At 48.2% G+C, this 20974-nt stretch overlaps 1 protein-coding gene across 1 annotated transcript in view; it reads left to right on the top strand.

The window, feature by feature from the left end:
• Positions 1-20974, top strand: part of LOC122188504 (fibrillin-2-like) — a 126750-nt gene that overhangs the window by 84046 nt on the left and 21730 nt on the right. Inside the window, 22 exon segments of the mRNA XM_042886862.1 lie at positions 427-624; positions 1246-1389; positions 1986-2105; positions 4399-4524; positions 5108-5230; positions 5919-6194; positions 6601-6654; positions 9187-9312; positions 10218-10343; positions 11138-11257; positions 12022-12159; positions 12239-12289; positions 12772-12897; positions 13595-13822; positions 13972-14097; positions 14446-14574; positions 18026-18151; positions 19057-19182; positions 19527-19649; positions 19937-20062; positions 20209-20334; positions 20783-20905. Coding sequence (XP_042742796.1) covers positions 427-624; positions 1246-1389; positions 1986-2105; positions 4399-4524; positions 5108-5230; positions 5919-6194; positions 6601-6654; positions 9187-9312; positions 10218-10343; positions 11138-11257; positions 12022-12159; positions 12239-12289; positions 12772-12897; positions 13595-13822; positions 13972-14097; positions 14446-14574; positions 18026-18151; positions 19057-19182; positions 19527-19649; positions 19937-20062; positions 20209-20334; positions 20783-20905 — 2961 coding nt within the window.

The raw sequence follows: 20974 nt of genomic DNA on the forward strand, positions 1-20974 counted from the left end.
ATTGGGCCAAACAACAGTGAGGTCAGGCATTGGGAGGCAATCGGAAGGCACTACACTCTAGCCATCCATATATCTCTGCCTTTTTTGCTTTATCACTGACAAACCCTCCTCTGAGAAGGGTAAAGATTTATGGTCCCAGTCTGGCAGCCTTCTGTGTCTTGTCCTTTCCTGCTTGAAAGGAACTCCTGGTACCAGCTCCCCAACACACCACAGGAATCCAAATGCCCTACAAGCTGTGTCTTACCATTTTTTCTAGTGTGTTGGGCATTACAGCCCTCCTCACCAACCTGCTGTGTTCCCATTAGCACCCACCCTGTCTGCTGTGTGCCTCTCCATCCCTCTACTTCTGTTCTCTGCACTCTGGCAGAGGCAGGAAGGGTTTTATTGCTCTCTTGGACAAGCACTAAGGCAGCTGCTTTGTTTCAGATGAGTACCGCAGGCTTTGCATCGAAGGACTCCCAGTCGTGCCAGGGTTCCCTGGGAGCTTTCCAGGAATTCCTGGATTTGGGCCCAATGGTGTTGGGCCAGGACTCAACGGGCCCGGAGGCATCGGACCAAATGGGGCAAATGGACAAGGTGGAATCCCAGGCCTGCCTGGAATGGGCCCGGGAAGTTCAAGCATTGGTAATTAAAATTACTGTCTTACTGTGCTGACCTGGTTTGGCTGCCTGTGTCAGAACATACGCAGCATGTCTGCCTGTGTGCCAGCCGTGTACACATGAGCAGAGCACTAGTGCTGTTAGCCAGATACAAGGTTTATTTTGACACTGAGGGAGTGATGGGATGTGACACTAATGCTGTGCAGAATACTGAGCCCAGAAGGAGATCAAACAGTGTCTCCTGGCAGAGCAAGGAAGCTGAAGCTGGCTCCAGTGCGGAATAACTTTCTAATTACCAAACAGGAATGATGCTCTCATATCACTCCCACCCTCTCTGCTTCCCCTAAACAAACTGTTTTTCCCACTGTGTCAGACACTCTTTTTATACACATCTCTATATAGGTTTTAGCCAAGAACTGAGGCTTGTAAAAGTGCACTGCATGTCAGTAAATATTAATCCCCTTCGTGCTTGCTGTGCAACCCTAAGCATGCCTTAGGGTGGAGGTACACTGGGTATCACGGTGCCCACAGAGAGTTCTGATGCAGCTGGGTTTGTGCCTGCAGCACTTAGTGATCCTGCTCCAATGAGAAAATAAAAGGAAGGGAGCTGTAATTCTCTGTCTGATGCCACTTCTGTGCTTTCCAGGAACGGCGACTTTAAACCAGACCATTGACATATGCAAGCATTTCACTAATCTGTGCCTGAACGGGCGCTGTATCCCCACCCCATCCAGCTACCGCTGTGAGTGCAACATGGGCTACAAGCAGGATGTGCGTGGAGAGTGCATCGGTGAGTGGGATTTGCTGGATACATACAAACACAGGTCAGCTCCCAGAGCGCCCCAGCACCATGCCTGCCTGATACCACCTCGAGCTGCTGACCCAACAGTTCCTATTCTGGACTGTTCCTCACAAGAGGCTGCATTGGGCTCATGTCAGTTAATGAAGCTGGAAGAAGGTGGGAAGTATTTATCTGTCCAGCAAGGATGGCATCGTTCCTCTGGTAGCCATAACCTTGCTATTGGTGTAGCTGCTTGACAGTGCTTGAACATCATCCCAGTGTAGAGCAAATCTGTGTTCCCTCTGCTTTGCTCAGTGGGCAGAGTTTCCAAAAAGAAATGCAAGAGGATAGGTTTTCCAGTCTCCCAACTGCAGATCCCTTTCTCTAACTGCCCTCTTTTTACATAATTGTGTACTCAGGCCTGATTGGCCTTATCCTCCCAGCAGCTCCAGGTCTGGGCTCCCCAGCAAAGTCTGACTGCTTTCTCCCTTGCTGGCCATGCTGTTGATGGGCACAGCAGCTCACAGAAGCTAGACTTTCCTGGAAGCTCTGTGTGAGTTCCTTGCATGATGGTGACTCACAGACTTATACTTTTGTCCTTACAGATGTAGATGAGTGCTCCAGCAGCCCCTGCGTGCATGGTGACTGTGTGAACACACCTGGCTCCTATCACTGCAAGTGCCATGAAGGTTTCCAGAGCACCCCAACAAAGCAGGCTTGCATCGGTATGTTTTTTCTGTGTGCTGCACCAGTGTCAGCAGGATTATCAGGGAGTTAGGTATGAAAAGAGAATGTAAAGGGGAAAAGCAGTGACATTCCCAGCACCTAACAACTTCCCAGCCAGGTATGTGATGGCATCCAGGTCAACTCAGCTGGGTTTTCAGTGGTGTCTCACAGTCTGTCTGGGAGAAAGTTTCCTCTGCCTTTATCTACCATAGAATTGGCTAACAGCAATCCAGGAACTTGTGGAGTTCTTTTAAAGAGATTAATTCTACTTTGAGATGATGTTTTCTTTTGATAAAAAGCTAGGATTTTGAGTAATTTCTGTATTAATGTAGAAGTAGTGGTTTCTGGCGAAGATCTGTCAGTGTCTTGCAGCAGAGTGGTACTCCAGGTGAGGTGCTGTAAAAGAATTATGGGAAGATAATGTCCCATGAGAAAAAAAGAAGTGACAAATTACCCTCTTAATGGCTGACCTTTGTTTTTTTTATTTTGCAGTCAATGGTTGGTCCACTTCTTTCTTAACTTAGCACAGTGCACAGAGCAGGAATTTCTTACTCTGGCTTCCTCTCAATTCCAAGGCTGTTTGGCTTTTTTTGTAGTCTGTTTCTTGTGCAGCATTACATAGATGGGCTCATATCGCAAGGAGAAGCTGCAGGGTGAGGCTAGGGGAAATGTGTGAAGTGGAATACTAACAATAGGTCTTAGTAGGGTTTTCAGGAGATCATGTTATCTCCCTCCAGGGGCATGATATCAAATGTTTCTGATAAAGAGATTTCCAGAGGAACTCCCAATGGCCTGACAATGTGAAAGCCTTTCCCTGATTTCCAATCTAAATCTGTTAGTTGAAAATTAAGCTGAATTCTTCCTGGATCTTTCCTCCTGGCCACAAAAATGAGCTCATCGCTGTCTCTTTTTCAGAATGTTTTTATGTGCTGGGAAACTGCAACCTGCAGCCCCTCTGATACCATCTCCTGTCTAGACAGCCTCTCAGTCTCATAAATAATTGCAGAATGGTTGAGTTTAATGTTTCTGATCGTGTCATCATCCTTGTTTTTACGTTGTCAACTTTTTCAATTTTGTTATTATCTTTTCTAATGCATGGTGCTAAAATTGGATGTAGTTCTCTACCTGTGACCTCCCTAGTTGTCAGGAGTTGTAGGGAACCTGCTTTGGCAGGGGGGTTGGACTCGATGATCTCAGGAAGTCCCTTCCAACCCCTACAATTCTGTGATTCTGTGATTCTGTGATTCTGTGAGAAGAAACTATCCCACACAGCTTACACAGTGCTGTTCTGTTGGTGTAGCCCAAAGGAGGTTTCCTTTTGTTCCCAGCCATCCCATTTCATCTGTGATTCAGATCCTTTTCTGCCAGGTAACTTCTCCACCTATATCAGGGGTCCACAAAGAGTCTGTATCTCCCGTTGCTATGGGGACTCTTGACTTCCTGTAATTTGCTCATAGAAGGGATCACCCTTTCTTTCCCAGCTTTTGATAAAGGATCAGCAGCAATCCACTACCTGAGATATCCTCTTTGTCTTTCATCTTTAGCCATAGGCATTCATATCCTATCTCCCTGAGAGAGTGCACACCGTGTCCTCGATCTGTGACACAGCACCTTCCCTGCTGCCATCCTTCAGTGAACCACACTGTATCCAACCTCCTGTCCAACTTCTGTACCCTAGCTTCTAACCAAGGATGTTAGGTTGGATGTTAGGAAGAGTTGCTTTGCCAAGCAGGTGGCTGGGCATGGAACAAGCTCCCTGGGGCAGGGTCACGGCCTCTGGAGTTCAGGAAGCATTTGGACAACATACTCAGAAGTATGGTCTCACTTGCAGGGAATCCTATGTGGAGCCAGCAGCTGGACTCAGTGATCCTTATGGATCTTTTCCAGCTTGGAATATTCTGATCTATTCTCTTCTGCCTGCTGTTTCTTTTGCTGAGACATTGGGACCACATCTCTAAGGCAGTTAGTAGTGGTTCAGAGTCCATGGTTTTGAATGGATTTCTAAACAGACCTAGGGTAGTTTCAGATATAAGGAAGGCCTGGGGACATAATGTTGATAGAGACATCATGGAAAGCCAGAAGTCCCAGAGACCAACTCCCAAATGTAGTGCTACTGCCAGAGCATGCAGAGAGCTTTCTTTACATGTTCACCTTCTGCAGTTTGTACGTAGTGGAAGTGTGTGATCCTGGAGAGGCTGAGAGCATTTTTCTGGTTTTCTCATGGAGCCCATAAGTCTGGAACTGCTCCATAATCCACCTGCCACTAATTTCCTATGTTTATTTCCTTACCAGATATTGATGAGTGCATCATGAATGGAGTGATGTGTAGGAATGGACGCTGTGTTAATACTGATGGCAGCTTCCAGTGTATCTGCAATGCTGGCTTTGAAATCACCCCTGATGGCAAGAATTGTGTTGGTAAGCTATTTTCTGATATGCTGTCATTCATCACCCTGGGAAGGCTGAGCTGAAACTAGGTCCTCCATGGGGACTGGTGTTTACTTCAATCTGAGCTGCACTTCATAGCATCATTGAATCATAGAATGGCTTGGATTGGAAGGGACCCCAAGGATCATCAGGTTCCTTCCTCCTGGGTAGATGCTGCCCTGACAGTGTGAATCTTGAAAGAAGAGATGTACCAAACGACGAAAGCGTTTTTGTAAGGATGCTCCTGGAGTGTTCCTTTGGGTTTTTTGAGATCCAGGAGCTTGAGTGGGGATGGGTATGCAAGAAAGACATTCTCCATCACCTTGAGAGCTGCTGCCTCCAGCAGCTAATGTACAAGTCCTGCTGCGAGCTGGATCACTGAGGTGCTAAAGTGGTAGGGATGCATCTGGACAGCTCTTAGCAGAAGTAGCAGTGGGAACTCTGCCTTGATGATTAACAACTTTTGCCATAAGAAGCAATTTGACTACAGGATGGGTGACGGAAGTGTCTGTGCACAGGAGAGTCCTGCTGCAGCTCTCAGACTCTGCTCATGTTTTCTGCTTGTCTTCCCCAGATCATGATGAATGTGCCACAACTAACATGTGCCTCAACGGGATGTGTATCAACGAGGATGGCAGCTTCAAATGTATCTGCAAGCCAGGTTTTGTGCTGGCTCCCAATGGGCGCTACTGTGTTGGTGCGTATGTCTCTGAGCTTGGTCTCTGCTTTGCTCTCTTCCCACCCTGCTGTCCACGTTGCTGGGGCTTGCAGTGGGTCTGAGGCCAAAGGAAGCTGAGAAAAAGCAAAACTGTTGCTATGCATCTCCTTCTCTGCTGCCAGAAATTCCCCTCTCCAGTGGGATGGACAAGATGCAAAAAATGTTTTTGCACCTCCACTGTATCAGTGCAATTTTGAGTTTAAATCCTCTTTCCATGGAAGGTTAAGTAGATCTATGAGGCTCTCTATGGCATACATAGTGTGAGCTGACAGCAGTCTCCAGATTCTCACCAGCCTCTAGAGTGTGTTCTGTGAGGATTTGTCATCTGCCAAAGACAGGACAAAGTTCAGGATATGAAGGCAGAGTGGAGGAAGGAAGGAGAACTTAGCACTCCTCTAATACTGCTGTGACACAGGATGAATTCTCTAGCTCACTGCTCTGTTAACGTAGGAGGGACCAGACCCTGCTGCTCTGAGAGGGACTGAGTCTCAGGAGACAACCAGCCCGCTTTTCCTTTCCTTGAACCATCAGCAGGGGACATGATGCTCCAAACTGCCCCGCTGGCTCCCCTGTAAACTCCAAATCTCCACGCAGAGTAAACCAAAGCCCCTTTCTGTGTCTTCCTGCCCCAGGTTTGCTAACAGCTGCCTTGTGGTTCTTTTTCCAGACATTGATGAATGTGAGACACCAGGAATCTGTATGAATGGCTGGTGCATTAACACAGAGGGCTCCTTCCGATGCGAATGCCTTGGAGGCCTGGCTATCGGGGTGGATGGACGGGTCTGTGTGGACACCCACATGCGCAGCACATGTTATGGAGGCATTAAAAAGGGCACGTGTGCCCGTCCCTTTCCGGGGGCTGTCACCAAGTCTGAATGCTGCTGTGCGAACCCAGATCATGGCTTTGGAGAGCCCTGCCAACCCTGCCCTGCCAAAAACTCTGGTAAGCTCCTTTTCCCATATGGGTTTGCAAAAAGCCAGGAATGTGCTCGGAGACATTGAGTCTGTGGTGGGTTGTCAGTGAGATGCCCTAGAGAGCCTGGCAGTGGTATGGTAAAGACATGGGCAGGGAGAAAGGGACAACACCTTGCAGTCAGCACATTTAGGTAGGATCAAAAGCAAACTTTACACTGATCTCATTGCAGGGATTCTCACAGTTTTGGATTCCTAATTATTCCTAGAAGAGTATCAGATCTAAAATACATATTGCATAAGCGTAAACAAACTGTTTGGAATCCCACAAATGATATTGTAACAAGCAAACTATAAATTCAGTGTTACTCAGCATTAATTTAACTGTACTTAAATTGTCCAGAAAAGCTGATGACTCTACTGTGCTTTCTACGTAGCTGAATTCCAGGCACTCTGCAGCAGTGGCATTGGAATAACAGCTGATGGCAGAGGTACGTGCATCCCACATGCTATACTCTAAATAGACACATCTAAAGTCACTCTCAGGTCTTTCTTTCAGCTGCTTTTAGCTGAGTGTGCATTCATCTGTGTGACTGTGGGAGCATGTGTCATGAGAGACTTAGTGCTGTGGAGGAGAGTTAAAACATTGTGCATGTGTATGTGAGAGCTGCTGGTGAGTAAGTGCAGGGGAGGTTGCATAGCCAGGGTGGGTGTAAGTGCATGCAAGAGCATACTTCTGTGGTGAGATGTGGGCTTGGGCAGAGTGGGAAAGGGGCATTCTTTGTCTTTTCTCCTCCCTACAGTACCATGAGTTAATGTTAAGTAAACATACTATCATAGAATCATTTTGAGTTGAAAGGGACCCTCATCTTGTCCAACTTCCATGCAGTGGACAGGGACACTACAGCTCCATCAGGGTGCACCTGTTCCAGTGCCTTAACACCTTTATTGTAAAAAACTTCTTCCTTATATCCAATCTAAATCTCCCCTCTTTTAGTTTGAAACCATTTCCCCTTGTTCCATCAGTTTGAAACCATATTAAACATCCCTGAGGACTGGGTATTGAATCAAGTGGTTGATTTCTGGCACCCTTTGGGAACTACATTACTGGGGATGTGCACACAGAGTTTGACTTTATGCCTTGCTTTGATAGGAATAAAGAGCATGACAGTTACATCTTCTTGCTCATTTCATTCCTATGCCCTCCATCTCCTAGGCTGCAGACCAGGAGGGTTCACAGTCTCCCAAGGAGTGGCAGCTGAGAATGCAAGTTGTGCTGCATGAGATGTGTTGCCGGGGGGCTGCTCTGCCAGCCCTGGGCAGTGCTTGGGTTAGCAGGAAGAGAGCAAAGCAGATGGATAACTACAGCCTTTCAAAACCTTCCAAATGGGAATGAGCCAGAGGCAAATCACTGGTGACTTCTCGGGCTTCCTTCCAGGGCACTGTTTCTTGGCCAAAATCGTTCTCAGGCTGATGATAAGATCCATGCAGGATGCTAGTGTCAGACATGCTCTGGTCAGCCTGGAATTGCCCACAGCCAGGATTATGTACACTCAGCACCTCTCCAGAGTTGCAGCTCCCTGTGGATATAAGTGAACCCTGACTGCATGGAGACTAAGACCAGCAGTGTCTGGTCTCTGCGCAGTCCTGACGTTGCCTGGGCTTACCATGTGGGACCATGGCACTGTGAGGACACTGCTATACAAACAAAACTTGCTTTGTTCCGTTGGAAGACTGTTTCTTTCTATGGTGGAATCTCTTTGCCTGGCAACCAGAGCTTTGTTCATAGTGAGCAGGAGGAGCTGCCCACCTGAGTGCTACCCTTCTACCCTGCTTTCTACATGTACAGGGCACACGGTTCTTTAGCAGATGCAGCACCCTCCTCTTTAGGACTCAGCTCCCACTGTGGGGGGAAATAGGAGGTTGGTGATGGCAGACACCTCTGCCTCTTACTGCCAGACCCCTGCAGACCTCAGCCAGCTCGCCATGCACACCAGCCTATGGTACCCTCTGCACATCACTGCAGAGCTGCTCCAGAATTTTGTAGACTGGGGCAAATTTATCCAAGGTGCTTTAGAAGTCTTTGAAACGAAAGTTTTCGTACCTTGCAGGCATTGGCTCATGGCACTAGACTCACCCAGGCATAACACACCCCTCATTTCATTGCCACCACCACACACTCTTCAGAGCCTCTGGTCTTCACAGGGTGCCAAACTGCTTTCCATCAGTTCTTTGAGCAGAAGGAAAAGAAAATTTACTTTGACCTGACCAGTACATGTTCCAGCCTGACAACTTTTTGTTCAGGGAGTCTGTGCAAGTGCTCAGCTTGAGCACCATGGCTGGGCTAGGGGCTGCAAGGATTCGGTGCCACTGAAACAGCTTTGCTGTGACCACCTAGACATGGGCATGACCCTTCGCTGGCCCCACTGCCCACAGGGTGCTCTCCAGCATGGCTGGGTAATGTTAGCCCCGTTTTGCCCTCAGCAGTGGACCCCTACAGTAGGGCTGTATATGCATAAGCGGGTTGTCTGTCATGCTCTGTGCTTACCCCAGTTATCCCAGCATCCTGCTAGAAGCACTTTCCAAACAGCTTCTTCTTCTCAGTTCTTCCAATGAACAGGACAGTTAAATGATCTGACCTGAGTACCTGGGACAGTGATACTGTCAGGAGACTCAGGATCAAAACAGGGAGACCTAGGCATGCTTGGTGTGGTAATACATCTGGGTTCATCTCTACCCCTTATCCAGTTCTCTCCTCCTGAGCTCAGAGCTCTGTGCTGGGTAAGTTGTGCATCCCCAGCACTAAGTCACACAGCTCCAAAGCACCAAGAGGAGAGCAGTAAGGCTTCCCAGAACCTACTGGTTTATACCAAGGGGTAGGTAGGCTAGGAATGAGGGATTTCTGCAGAGGAGTGACTCAGCTGGCCATTGGCATCAATAAACGATGAGGAATTTGAGTGTGGAAGATTTCTGTGTCTATGGTTGGCCATGATCCATCTAATTTGTCCTCTTTCACTATGCAGACATCAATGAGTGTGCCCTCAACCCTGACATCTGCCCCAACGGCATGTGTGAGAACCTGCGGGGGAGCTACCGCTGCATCTGCAACCTGGGCTACGAGTCTGACCCCACAGGCAAGAACTGTGTGGGTGAGTTTGGGGCATCCCGGGTTGGTGTGGCATGGGGAAGCAGCAGTTCAGTGCTAGGAGAGAGGCAGTGCAGATGCAGCATGTGAAGCTGTGAGGCAGTCACAGACCTTCAAAGCACAGCTGTGCAGGATCTTAAGGCAGTACAGCAGCTGATGCCCTGCAACATCCCTACCTTGTCCCAGTGGAAAAGGACAAGGAACTACATGAGAAGTTGGTGTGTGGGATTTAACACACTTTTCACGTTGCATTGCTGTAAGGATGGAACTGCATCTCCTCCTCACTGTCTCCCTAAACCTTGCTCTAGGATTGCTCAGGAGGGGCAGGCCCCTCTAGAACACAATTCAGGCCACCCCAAGTCTGATTGAGGAACACCATATCACCTGCTGTCTACCTTCCATTGACTGGATAAGGAGCTTGGATAGAAGGGAGGGGTAGGTGACCTAAATCACAGGAGTTCTGGTGGAGGAGCCCTCCAAAGTGACCTATTTCAGCCTCCTCCTTGGAGCAAAACTGCCACCAGCACCTGGCGATGATATCCAGGTATCAGGCCTGGAAGCACCAGACCCCAAGAGAGACGAGGGGAGTGAGCTGTAGGAAAGATGCTGGGCTGTGTGTGGTGGACTGACCTACCTTAGAAATGCCACCCAACTCAGCTAAGTCCCTAAAGAGGTGCATCTCACTGCATAGTGTTGTTGCAGACCACTGAAAGCAGTCAGTGTGTGGAAGATGATTGTTTTGTCTCATCTTCCTTCAGTATTTGTCTGTAGACCTGTGTGTGTTCACTCACATACTTTATGTCCTGTGCAGTGTTATCTGGGCATTTCTCTGCCTCTCAAACTGCCAGAGCGCTGCAGGAGGGTGCATGCTGGTGTTGTAGCTCAGAAATCCTGTCTCTGTGCCCACAGATGTTGATGAATGCACCGTCAACCGTTTGCTGTGTGACAACGGGCTGTGCCGCAACACCCCTGGCAGCTACACCTGCACCTGCCCCAAGGGCTTTGTCTTCAGGACTGAGACAGATACCTGTGAAGGTAATGCGACCCTAAGGCAACAGAGAGCATCTGTGTAAAGGATGAGCTGTGTCTTGTGATCCTGCCTAAAAGGAGCTCAAGGTTCAGTGTGGCTTTGGTTCTCTTTTAACCACAGTGGTTTGAACTGGAGTAGATCCAGGCTTTGGGATGTTTTATTTTTTTAGGGGGGTGAATCTCACTCTTATTTCAAAATAGAGGACATCCAAACCCAAAACATCCTGGCCTTTTGGTGACCGAAAACTAGAACAATTTCCTCTAGGCTTCCCAAATTGTAGCTGAAGCCTAACCAAAATTACAAGTTTTGGGGGTTTAATTGAAACCTTACAGCATGGAGAGTGAGAGATTTGTTTCCCAGCCACAAAGCCCCAAAACAGTGGCACTTTATCCATGTGTTTAGACAAAACCCTCATTATCTGTGACAAATGGCAAGTGCTGCGTAGACTCACATAGCTTATGAAGGCCATGCTCAGTGCTGTGACTGCTTCACCTTAGCCACGAGCAGCCTGAGCAAGTGAGTCCATCATTCCCCCATAGTTTTCATCATTAACCTCAGTGCATCCATTCCCTCAGCCCTGAAGCAGCTCGCTGTAGTGCTGTGTGCTGTCAGTGCCTGTTCTCCTTGAGATGATGCATACTTGAGTTGTACATGCAGAATTTGAATAGCCTGGGCTGGTGATCCTCTGCACAGTGAAAATCCCCCTTCTTCATATTTGCCTCCTGTCTCTTCAAGTACCTGGCCCAGAAGTCTGGGTCCCATGGCACTTACCACAGTGACAGTCCCTTTCTTTCTGCAGATATCAATGAATGCACCTCTAACCCTTGTGTGAACGGCGTCTGCAGGAACAATGCTGGCTCCTTTGCTTGTGAGTGCTCCCCAGGCAGCAAGCTGGATCCCAGTGGCACCATTTGTGTGGGTAAGGATATTGCCTTCTGGAGGCAGATCTGGGACACTGATACCAGTCCTGCCCTGCATCACCCTTTGCAATCCTAGCTTAGGAATGGGGATCCATTGAGGCTTTCTTTTTCTCACCTTGCAATTATTTGCTTGTTGGTAACAATGAACATCTCTGTCATGCGTCCAGGAAGCCTGAAAAGCTGCAGTTCCCAGCAGTGCTCCAAGCACTGTCACAGAGAAATCCATAAATACACTGCAGCAAGACAAAGAGCCAACGTGGGGTTTGAGGGGACCCTACAGGGCATCAGGATGGTGGGTTCTTATTCACCAGATGGATTTGTGCTGAGATTAAGGCATGCCAGGATAAAGCACATCCCTTGTTATCAAGATGGTGAGCTGGTACTTGCTTCCTAGATGGTCAGCCCTTTGCAGAGCAATGATGTGTGGTGACCTTGGGACAGCAAAGCAGAGTGACGCAAATGAGAAAGAGGCTGGAAATAGGAAAAGGGAAGGACACAGAAGTGTTGAAATAGCTGTATCAGAGAGCACAGGTACGCTGTTCTGCAACAGTGGTAGGACTAGGCTCTGGGGAAGAGCTAAGTTAGGGTCCATGCTACAAAATCCTTCATCCCACAGCCTGAAAGATAAAGTGAGGCCAAAAAGCGAGTCACACACTCAGAAATAGTTTATCCTACTTGCTTCTTGTGGAAAGCTGGCTGTTGTGAAGCTGGGAAACATGGCCAAAGACCACTCTTCACTCATGCCTTGCCTTTGCCCCTGCAGACAGCATGAAAGGGACTTGCTGGCTGAACATCCAGGATGGACGTTGTGAGGTGAACATCAATGGGGCCACACTGAAATCAGAGTGCTGTGCTACACTGGGAGCAGCATGGGGAAGCCCCTGCGAGCGCTGTGAGATTGGTAAGGTTCTGCTTGGCAGGAAGGCAGGCTGCAGCCCATTTCTCTGCTAACAATCCTCTTGTTTCCTGTTTTCTTGCAGATACTGCCTGTCCCCGGGGCTATGCCAGGATGAAGGGGGTTACTTGTGAAGGTAAAGTGCTGCAGGACACAGAGGACTTTTTAATTGGGAACATAGTCATTGTTTATTTGCTGGCTTTATGCATCTTCGAGTTTGGACACAGTCTGATGAGGACCTGTGATTTTTGTGTTATCTCTTGCTTTGGCGCCTGCCCTGAGCACTACAGCTGGAGTATGGCCAGTGTGTAACACCAGTGTGTTCAGACACAGTACTGATGTCTGTGAGTCCTGGTGTTTCTCTGTCAGCACTATGCCAGCTGTGACCTGTGCTGTCCTCTGTCTGCTCATCTCTGACACTGTGATACAGCCTTCTTGCAAACATCTCTGTGTGTGGCTGTGGCTGTGCCTGGAGGGTGTTTTTCAGTGTGACGAGACACCAGTTTTTGCCAGCTGGGCTGCTCTGGGCTCTTTCTGGATCCCCAGAAGTCCCTCTGTGCCATGCTAGTTGTGACTTTGTGCCACTCTCATGCCTGCCTTTTGCTTTGCTGCCAACAGATGTGAATGAGTGTGATGTTTTTCCTGGTGTCTGCCCAAATGGTCGCTGTGTGAACACAGCTGGCTCCTTCCGGTGTGAGTGTCCAGAAGGACTGACCCTCGATGGCACTGCTAGGACATGTGTGGGTAAGAACTTCATCTCACCCAGACTCCTGATCCCCATTAACTATCCCTACTTAGCCCCAACCATCCCCTATCCCACCACACTTGGTTCCCAATACCGCTGCTGTCTGAAGCACAAAATACTCATTAGAAGCTGCCAAACCAAGCAACCCCACCAAAGCAAGTCTGCCACTGCTTCATGCCCCCATGTGCAGCCAGTGGTGCAATCACTGTTGTTAGGTAGACTTAATGGGTAACCAGTTCTGTGTGCTGCATTTTCAAGGGTCCACTGCTTCTGATCATGGTTGGCTATTACAGTGATTAGACTTTAAATAGATAATGTAAAAGCATTAGTTAATGACCCTGCCCTGGAGCCTTATAGAAACTTCTGCCTGCTTTCTTGGCACACTGTGACAACCCCATGCCCTCCAGAGGCCATCTGCATTACTAGCTCCCTATGAAGAGCCCATTCTGTGCCCCAGTACCAGCAGTGACAGACCAGCCACATCCATTCTAATAATCTTTATTAGCATCCCAACAAAGGTGGCCGTATCAAAATGATCCGTATCTGGGCATTGAATGGAGGATGCATTCCAGCCCCAGTCAGAGCTATCTTAAGGACGATGCTCTGTGCCACAGGGCTTGTTCCAGAAAATGGTATCTCTGACCTTCCCAGATATCAGGTGCTGCAGGAAGGCATTCAGCTCTGCTCTCTCACCAGATGTGCGTGTGGAACAGTGCTACATGAAGTGGGATGAAGATGAGTGCACGGAGCCTCTGCCGGGCAAGTACCGGATCGACATGTGCTGCTGTTCTGTGGGCTCAGCCTGGGGCATTGATTGCGAAGAATGTCCTAAGGTTGGCTCTAATGAGTACAAGGCCATCTGCCCAAGGGGACCTGGCTTTGCCAACCGAGGGGATGTGCTTTCCGGCAGGCCCTTCTACAAAGGTAAGAAGGAAGAGAGGATCTGCTAATTGTAGGCTGTCCACAGCCCATCTCAATTACAGCTCAAGGAAGCTAGCTGCTCCCTGCTCTGGGACCCTAAGTTCATTGCAGGCATCCCCTCCCTGGAACACTTATTTTATCTTCTTGCACAGATGTGAATGAATGTAAAGTCTTCTCTGGCCTGTGCACTCATGGGACCTGTCGAAACACCATTGGCAGCTTCAGATGTATCTGTGGCAATGGCTTTGCTCTGGATGCTGAGGAAAGGAACTGCACAGGTAAGAGAAGAACAACCACCCTCTGAACCACTCTCGTCCATCTCACTGCCGTGACTGCCTTGTGGGGTGCTCAGCATGGTGGTACCCAGAGGATTCATGGCAATTGTTGTGCGGATGTGCAGAGAAGCCAAGGGCAGGTCACAATCAGAAGACTCCTCCATCTTGTGGGAAGAAGGATCGGTTCTGCACCAGAGAATTCTTCACTATCTCTCCCTTCAGGGAGCAGACATCTTTGGTCTGCCAATCCAGGGCCATAAAATTCAACATGCAAGACAAGCAGCCCAGTGCCAGCTGTAGCAGTGCTTGTAGCCTGTTCTGCCATGACTACCTGCTCTTCATTCCCCACAGATATTGACGAGTGCCGCATCTCGCCAGACCTGTGTGGTCATGGCACCTGTGTCAACACGCCGGGCAGCTTTGAGTGTGAGTGCTTCGAAGGCTATGAGAGCGGCTTCATGATGATGAAGAACTGCATGGGTAAGGGCTAATAACAGCACCCTTGCTGTTTTTCAATGCAGCAGATCTGGTAAAGGTTCTCCTGCCAAGCTGCTGTCTTTCTCATTTTCTCTCTGTATCTGGACACTGCTGATTACAAAAAACAGGACCTGGGCCCGCAGAGGTGCTATAAAAAGTTTGATTACCTCTCTGTTCTTTGGTGTCAGGCCAAATCTGTACATTGCCTTCTAGAGGTATCACAGGAGTCCCCATGCTGAAGTGATACCTGGCCAAGTTGAGTTCTCTGTCTTGCCTAGATTGCAAAGATAGAACTGGGCTGAAGGGCAGCACCAGTGAGAGAGATAAAGGTCTGTGTGTGTGAGCTGAGAGAACCACAGATGTTCCTGGGATGACAGCAAAGCATATGCAAACTGAAGTCAGGGGTCTGTGACACAGCACCACCTCTCAAGAGCTAAAGCAAGCAAAGGGAAAGGCCACATCCCCAGCAAGCATTGGCTTGAGATCTGGGCCCCTCAAAGAAGGAAGGCAAAAATACAAATATGTAACCTCTACCTCCTGACAGATCTTGTACCTTCTGTGGGTCAATAATGCATCAACAATGGTCCTGATGCTGACCCTGCTAGGGAACAGTAGCACCCCTGAGAGCAAGGACAGAGTACAGTGAAGTTGACAGAAACAGGGGACACAACTGGGAGCTTTCCCTCAGAGACATCTATTTATCAGGACCTTCTCAACTGGAAGCCAGAACTTTTGTCCGTGCTGGACAAAAGGCTGGGCTGATGGTGCCTTCTGAGCTGAGGATGAAGATGGGCCAACCAGGCCGCTGGGAATAGTGTGTGGCCCAGGGAAGCATCCATGGCTCTTCTTTGCCATGACATGGAGTGGGACATCATTGGTCCTGCCCTGCCATGGTGGTCTTGGCCACAGTTCCCTCAGCAGTGGAAGCATAGAGGTGAGCCCATACCGGGAGCTCAGGGAGCCAGAAAGCCAGCTTGAGTGCCTAAGCATCCATTTTTGAACCTCTTATCTAATTGGTATTTGATCAGCTGCCTTCTGATCTTGTCCGGAACCACTGCACTAATCCAAGAGCAGAGTCCATGCCTGGTGTTTCCATTCCCATCATATGGGGATACCGCCCTTACGCTTGGGGATTAGTTCATGCTCAGTGGAGCTCTGCCAGGCCAGTAGCTTGAACTTAATGGCTTTGAGCTCCAATTTTCATACTTATTTGGCTTTTCCCTCCGTGTGACCACTCAGCTCTTTCTACTACTTTTCAGCCTTTTCTTACATGACCATTAATTATTGCCACTGATTGTTTACATATCCACGCTCCTAAGCATACACCCATCTCAGGTGTGAGTGATATGGTATGTTCAACTCTTTTGTTTTCATATTCCACTGCAAAATGTTTCTCAACTTGTAGATCTTCTTGTGTGGTGCAACCACAGCTGTCCTGTGATTAACCTGGGTTACTTACCTGCCCTAAATGCTGTCACAAATGCTACACTGCTCATTTTAATCCACTTACATGTAGTTCATAAATGCTCCTGTCAGCTATATTAACATCAGATTACTGCTGAAATTAGTAGACTTATTATCTCCATTCTTATATATAAATTTATCCATAGACATAAATGATACATACACGACAAATTTTGATCTTTATAGCACTGCTTCACCTCCTTCTGTCACTGCACGTCTTAGAATCATGTGCCATTAAATCAAATGCCTTCATTAGCATCAGAACATGGAGATGTCTCCTAAGTGCCATACATTACTCAGCAACAGATCACTCATTTGATAACTTGGGTTTCTTCCAGCTCTGAATCTTGCTGTTTCATCCAATTTTTCTGCAGTTGCTTTCTGTTGAATCTTTCCAAAATGACTGTTAACCTGATCTCACTTGTCAGTGATACATAATCAATTGCTGTTGTTTCTACACCTTTCCTTGAGATTGGAATCTGCAGCAGTTTCACAGCAGCTTCATCCCTTGAGGAATGCACTGACAGCCTCACTGCCCCGTCCCCACATGTAGCACATACCAAGTCCTTCATGAGAATTGCTGATAAACCAGCAGCATTCTTCTACCCCGCTCTATTTCCAGTTATCACTGTTAAGACTTCCCTGCACTTGTGCCTTTGGTCATCCTTTATCATCGGCCATTCATCTCCACCAAGTCAGCCAGACTGTGGCTGTGCTCCATCTCCTGGCATACCATGGTCCTTTTATCTGACTAGCTAGACTAACTTGTTTGGATAACTTAGTCTTAATATTGTGCTTTTTCTGCTTTGGCATGGAATTTCAAACCGTATCAATCTGTGACATGATCCAATACAATTTATTTTTCTTATTTAGTTCCCTGGGTTCTTTAATATGTCTCATTGCTCTGCTATTGGAATGGATCCCTGTCTTTTCCATACAATTTATAGCCCAGATTGCAGCATCTCGGGCTGATCCCCTTTCTTCCACTTTTCTGAGCTACTGAGTGGGTCACAGTCCCCACTGATGACTTTCAGTAATGAGATTTCTGATGTTATTATACAAAGGCATTGTGTTCCTTTCTTTTTACTTTCTTCCCTTCCCTTCCCTTCCCTTCCCTTCCCTTCCCTTCCCTTCCCTTCCCTTCCCTTCCCTTCCCTTCCCTTCCCTTCCCTTCCCTTCCTTCCTTCCTTCCTTCCTTCCTTCCTTCCTTCCTTCCTTCCTTCCTTCCCTCCCTCCCTCCCTCCCTCCCCCCTCCCTCCCATGTTTTTAGTGTCTAGCCACCACCATTGCACCGTTCTCTTTGTGGTCTTTGTTTTGTTTGCTTTTTTTCTGTTCATTGCTTTGTTGTTTTTTCCTTTTTTTTTTTCCCTCCTTAATGCATTTATATACTTTACTGTCTTATTTTTTTTTCTTTTTTAGTGCCAGCAGCCAGGTTTTGTCTTAGTTTGGCTGGATCACATCACAGCAGTTTCAGCTGTTTAAGGAATTTCTCCAGTTTCTAGTAAATTCAGTCACCTTGTACATGTGTAATTTTCTCAGATGTGTACAGACAAGCTATTTCCTGATCACGTGTGTGATACTGGGGCTGTCTCAAAGGCTGTTGCCGATGAAGTCTGTCTGGTGATCTTCTGTCAGTGATGAATTTTCCAGAGATCTCTCACTACGTTGACAGGACTTTTGGAAATCAACTGAGAGTGGTGGGATGGGAACTAGGAGCTCTCCATCCAGTCCTTGCTAGCTAATCTGCACAAAGCTAATTTCCTATTTCCTTCTAATGTCACACTTCACATTTTGCTGAGCTCAATGCAAGAATTGCTATTACCCTAAAGTTCACTGCTCACACCCAAGTCCTGTTAATTTGGAGATGTGCCTCTGCTTTATGATCTATCTCTGGTGGTGAAGCTGTGCTGCATGGCACCAGCATCACCCTATCATCTGAAAAGCCCAGCTGAAGGGTTCTGTCAGCCACTTTTCATGTCACCCTCTGCAGATATCAATGAGTGCGAGCGAGACCCACTGCTGTGCCGAGGTGGGATCTGCACGAACACAGATGGCAGCTTTGAATGCATCTGCCCCCCGGGACACGAGCTGACTTCGGAAGGGAACACTTGCATAGGTAAGATAATGGAAAGCTATGTTACGACCAGAGTCTGGTCAGGATAATGATGTGGGGAGAAATGAGTGTCAAGCTCGGCCTGGGAATGTCCTTCCAATCCCTTGTATGAGTAGAATACATTCCACCAGGAAGGGCTGAGGTTACTCCTGGAAATTCATTGCATTTAGGATGTCTCTTATTCTAACTGCTGTTCACTAAAGACTGAGTAATAGGGTGATGCTAAGGCAACGGAAAATCTGAGTTTCCTTCTAACTGCTATATCTCTGTCTTTACCAGTAAATGAAATATCATTCCCAAACCTGGAGCCCCATGACCTCTACCCACATCCTAACTCTTCACCTCCCAAGCAGGTTGCACCTCAAGCAGGAATGGTTCCTTGTAATCTCTGAAATGTAGACCCAGTGTGACGAGGTGTCAGGGGCTGTTATGTGTTAAACACCAAATTCAGTTTTAGTTCTCTTTAGGTTGTTTGCATGGCCATAACCTGTAAGCTGTGCAAAAGGCATGTGAGCAAAAGGAACTTGACCAGGACGCTCTGAACTGAGGCTGGGTTCTAGCATGACCAGGAAGGAGTCTGATTCAGGTGTTGGGGAATCATAAACAATACTAAGTAATGATGGGAGAAGGCAGTGAATTGTGAGGATTTGCTGGCTCAGAAAGGATGAAAAAATGAAAGAGTGAAATCATACCAGCCCAGAGCTGAGCCTAGGATCTGCAATCCTGACTTGGGGATCAGCCTGCTTTCTCATCTTAGGACAGAAAGTATGTGGGAGTGTTTCAGGTCTGAAAGCAAAGACAGATCCAAGTTTGGAAGCAGCAGTTACGAGTACCCAGAGCTGGGTGCCAGATGATGCTCAACGTGGCATCAGGATGGCTGGCTGCTCAAAATGTTCTTTCCACCACAGATATCAATGAATGCTCCCTCAGTGACAACCTGTGTCGCAATGGACGCTGCGTCAACGTCATTGGCACCTACCAGTGTGCTTGTGATTCGGGCTTCCAGGCCACGCCAGACAGACAGGGCTGTGTCGGTGAGTGCTCTGCTTCGCCAAATGCTGTGCCAAGACCTCAGAGCTCCTGGCCTTGTACCTCCTGTGGTGCTCAGTGGGGTGCCTTTTAGCTCCGGATGAGGGGTGAGCTTTTTGCCTGAGCTGCTGGCAGACCAATGCTCTTCACAAAGGGTTCTAATCAACTATTGTGAGTTGACAGTGATGCTTTCATCTGTCATGGGGGAGCTCTTCAGTAAGGCCACCACAAAGGCCCCTCACCCACTTTCTCTCTTTCCATACTGGCACTGTGTCTGAGCAGCTCTGCTGCAATGCATGTAGTCCGGATGGTGACTCAAGCAGACTCTGACCTCTCCTTTCTCCCCCAGATATTGACGAGTGCACCATAACCAATGGTGGCTGTGACACACACTGCTCCAACTCGGAGGGTAGCTATGAGTGCAGCTGCAGTGAAGGCTACGCACTGATGCCAGACAAGAGATCATGTGCAGGTGAGCAGTAAGCCTGGCTCTCACAGATCCTGTCCTGGGGTTCTCTGTGTCCATTGCCCATAGCACTGGATTCAGGGTGAAAGGTTCTCATTTTTGGGTCACCTTCCAGAGAGGTGATTTCTCTGCACTACTCTTTGCTTTGCACCTCACTTTGGGACCCCCAGTCGTGTAACTGCATGATTTGTTACACAGCCCCACCTGTGACTCCCTCCTGCCCCTGCTGTTCCCACAGCCTACTTTCCCACACTCTAACATCTATACTTCAGCAGCAGTCTCCTTTTTTCTAGATATTGATGAATGTGAGGATAATCCAGACATCTGTGATGGTGGACAGTGCACAAACATCCCTGGGGAGTATCGCTGCCTCTGCTTTGATGGCTTCATGGCATCCCTGGACATGAAAACTTGCATCGGTGAGGACAGGGCTATGCCTTGGGTATATGCCAGCACTGGATCTGTAGGCTGCTGTTGCAGAGAGAGAAGGATGGCAGCAGAAGCTTGCCCAAGGGTCAGAATATGGTTATTGTGGTGCTCAAAGTAAATCCTTCTTCTTCTGCAGATGTGAATGAATGTGATCTTAACTCTAACATCTGCCTGCACGGCGAGTGTGAAAACACAAAGGGCTCCTTCATCTGTCACTGCCAGCTGGGCTACTTTGTCAAGAAGGGAACCACAGGCTGCACAGGTGAGAGCATGCCAGACCTGGAGCCAGGAGTGCTGGTAGGAACCCTCACAAACACCCATAGCAGCTGCCATGGAGGGAACGTCTTCCCTCTGATGGGGTTACTGTGGGCACCCAGGAATGTACTTTGAGCTGGAAGCCCCTGCTGGGCAGGCAGACATTGGCAAGGAAGATTTCAGACAGGGTAACACTTTCCTGGTCTATAACTGAATCAGGGACCTGTTGATCCTTTTATCTTTATATTCCAGTGGGGAGTATAGATCAGCTCTTCAGCTCACGGATATGACCCTAGGGCAGCCTGTTTCACAAATCACCTGCTTCTCGTTCCCTGGGGTTCAGGCTCCCAGGAGCCATCAGTGTCTTGAGCAGTTAGCAGGATGTCACCTGGCTCCCTCATTGTGTCTTTGGGGAGCTGAGCTCTGTCATAGTCTAATATCCTTCCTTTCTGCAGACATTGATGAATGTGAGATTGGGGCCCACAACTGTGACATGCATGCCTCCTGCATCAACGTGCCTGGGAGCTTCAAGTGCAAGTGTCGCACAGGCTGGCTTGGAGATGGGCTGAAGTGCAATGGTGAGTTCTCAACCTTGAAGAGGATGTTGATGTGCTCTGTGGGTACCTCTGAGGGTTGGGCTGTGTTGG

This window comes from Lagopus leucura, unplaced genomic scaffold (genome assembly GCF_019238085.1).
Source record: "Lagopus leucura isolate 7727_CA_CO unplaced genomic scaffold, USGS_WTPT01 Super-Scaffold_100064, whole genome shotgun sequence".
Taxonomy (NCBI): Eukaryota; Metazoa; Chordata; class Aves; order Galliformes; family Phasianidae; genus Lagopus; species Lagopus leucura.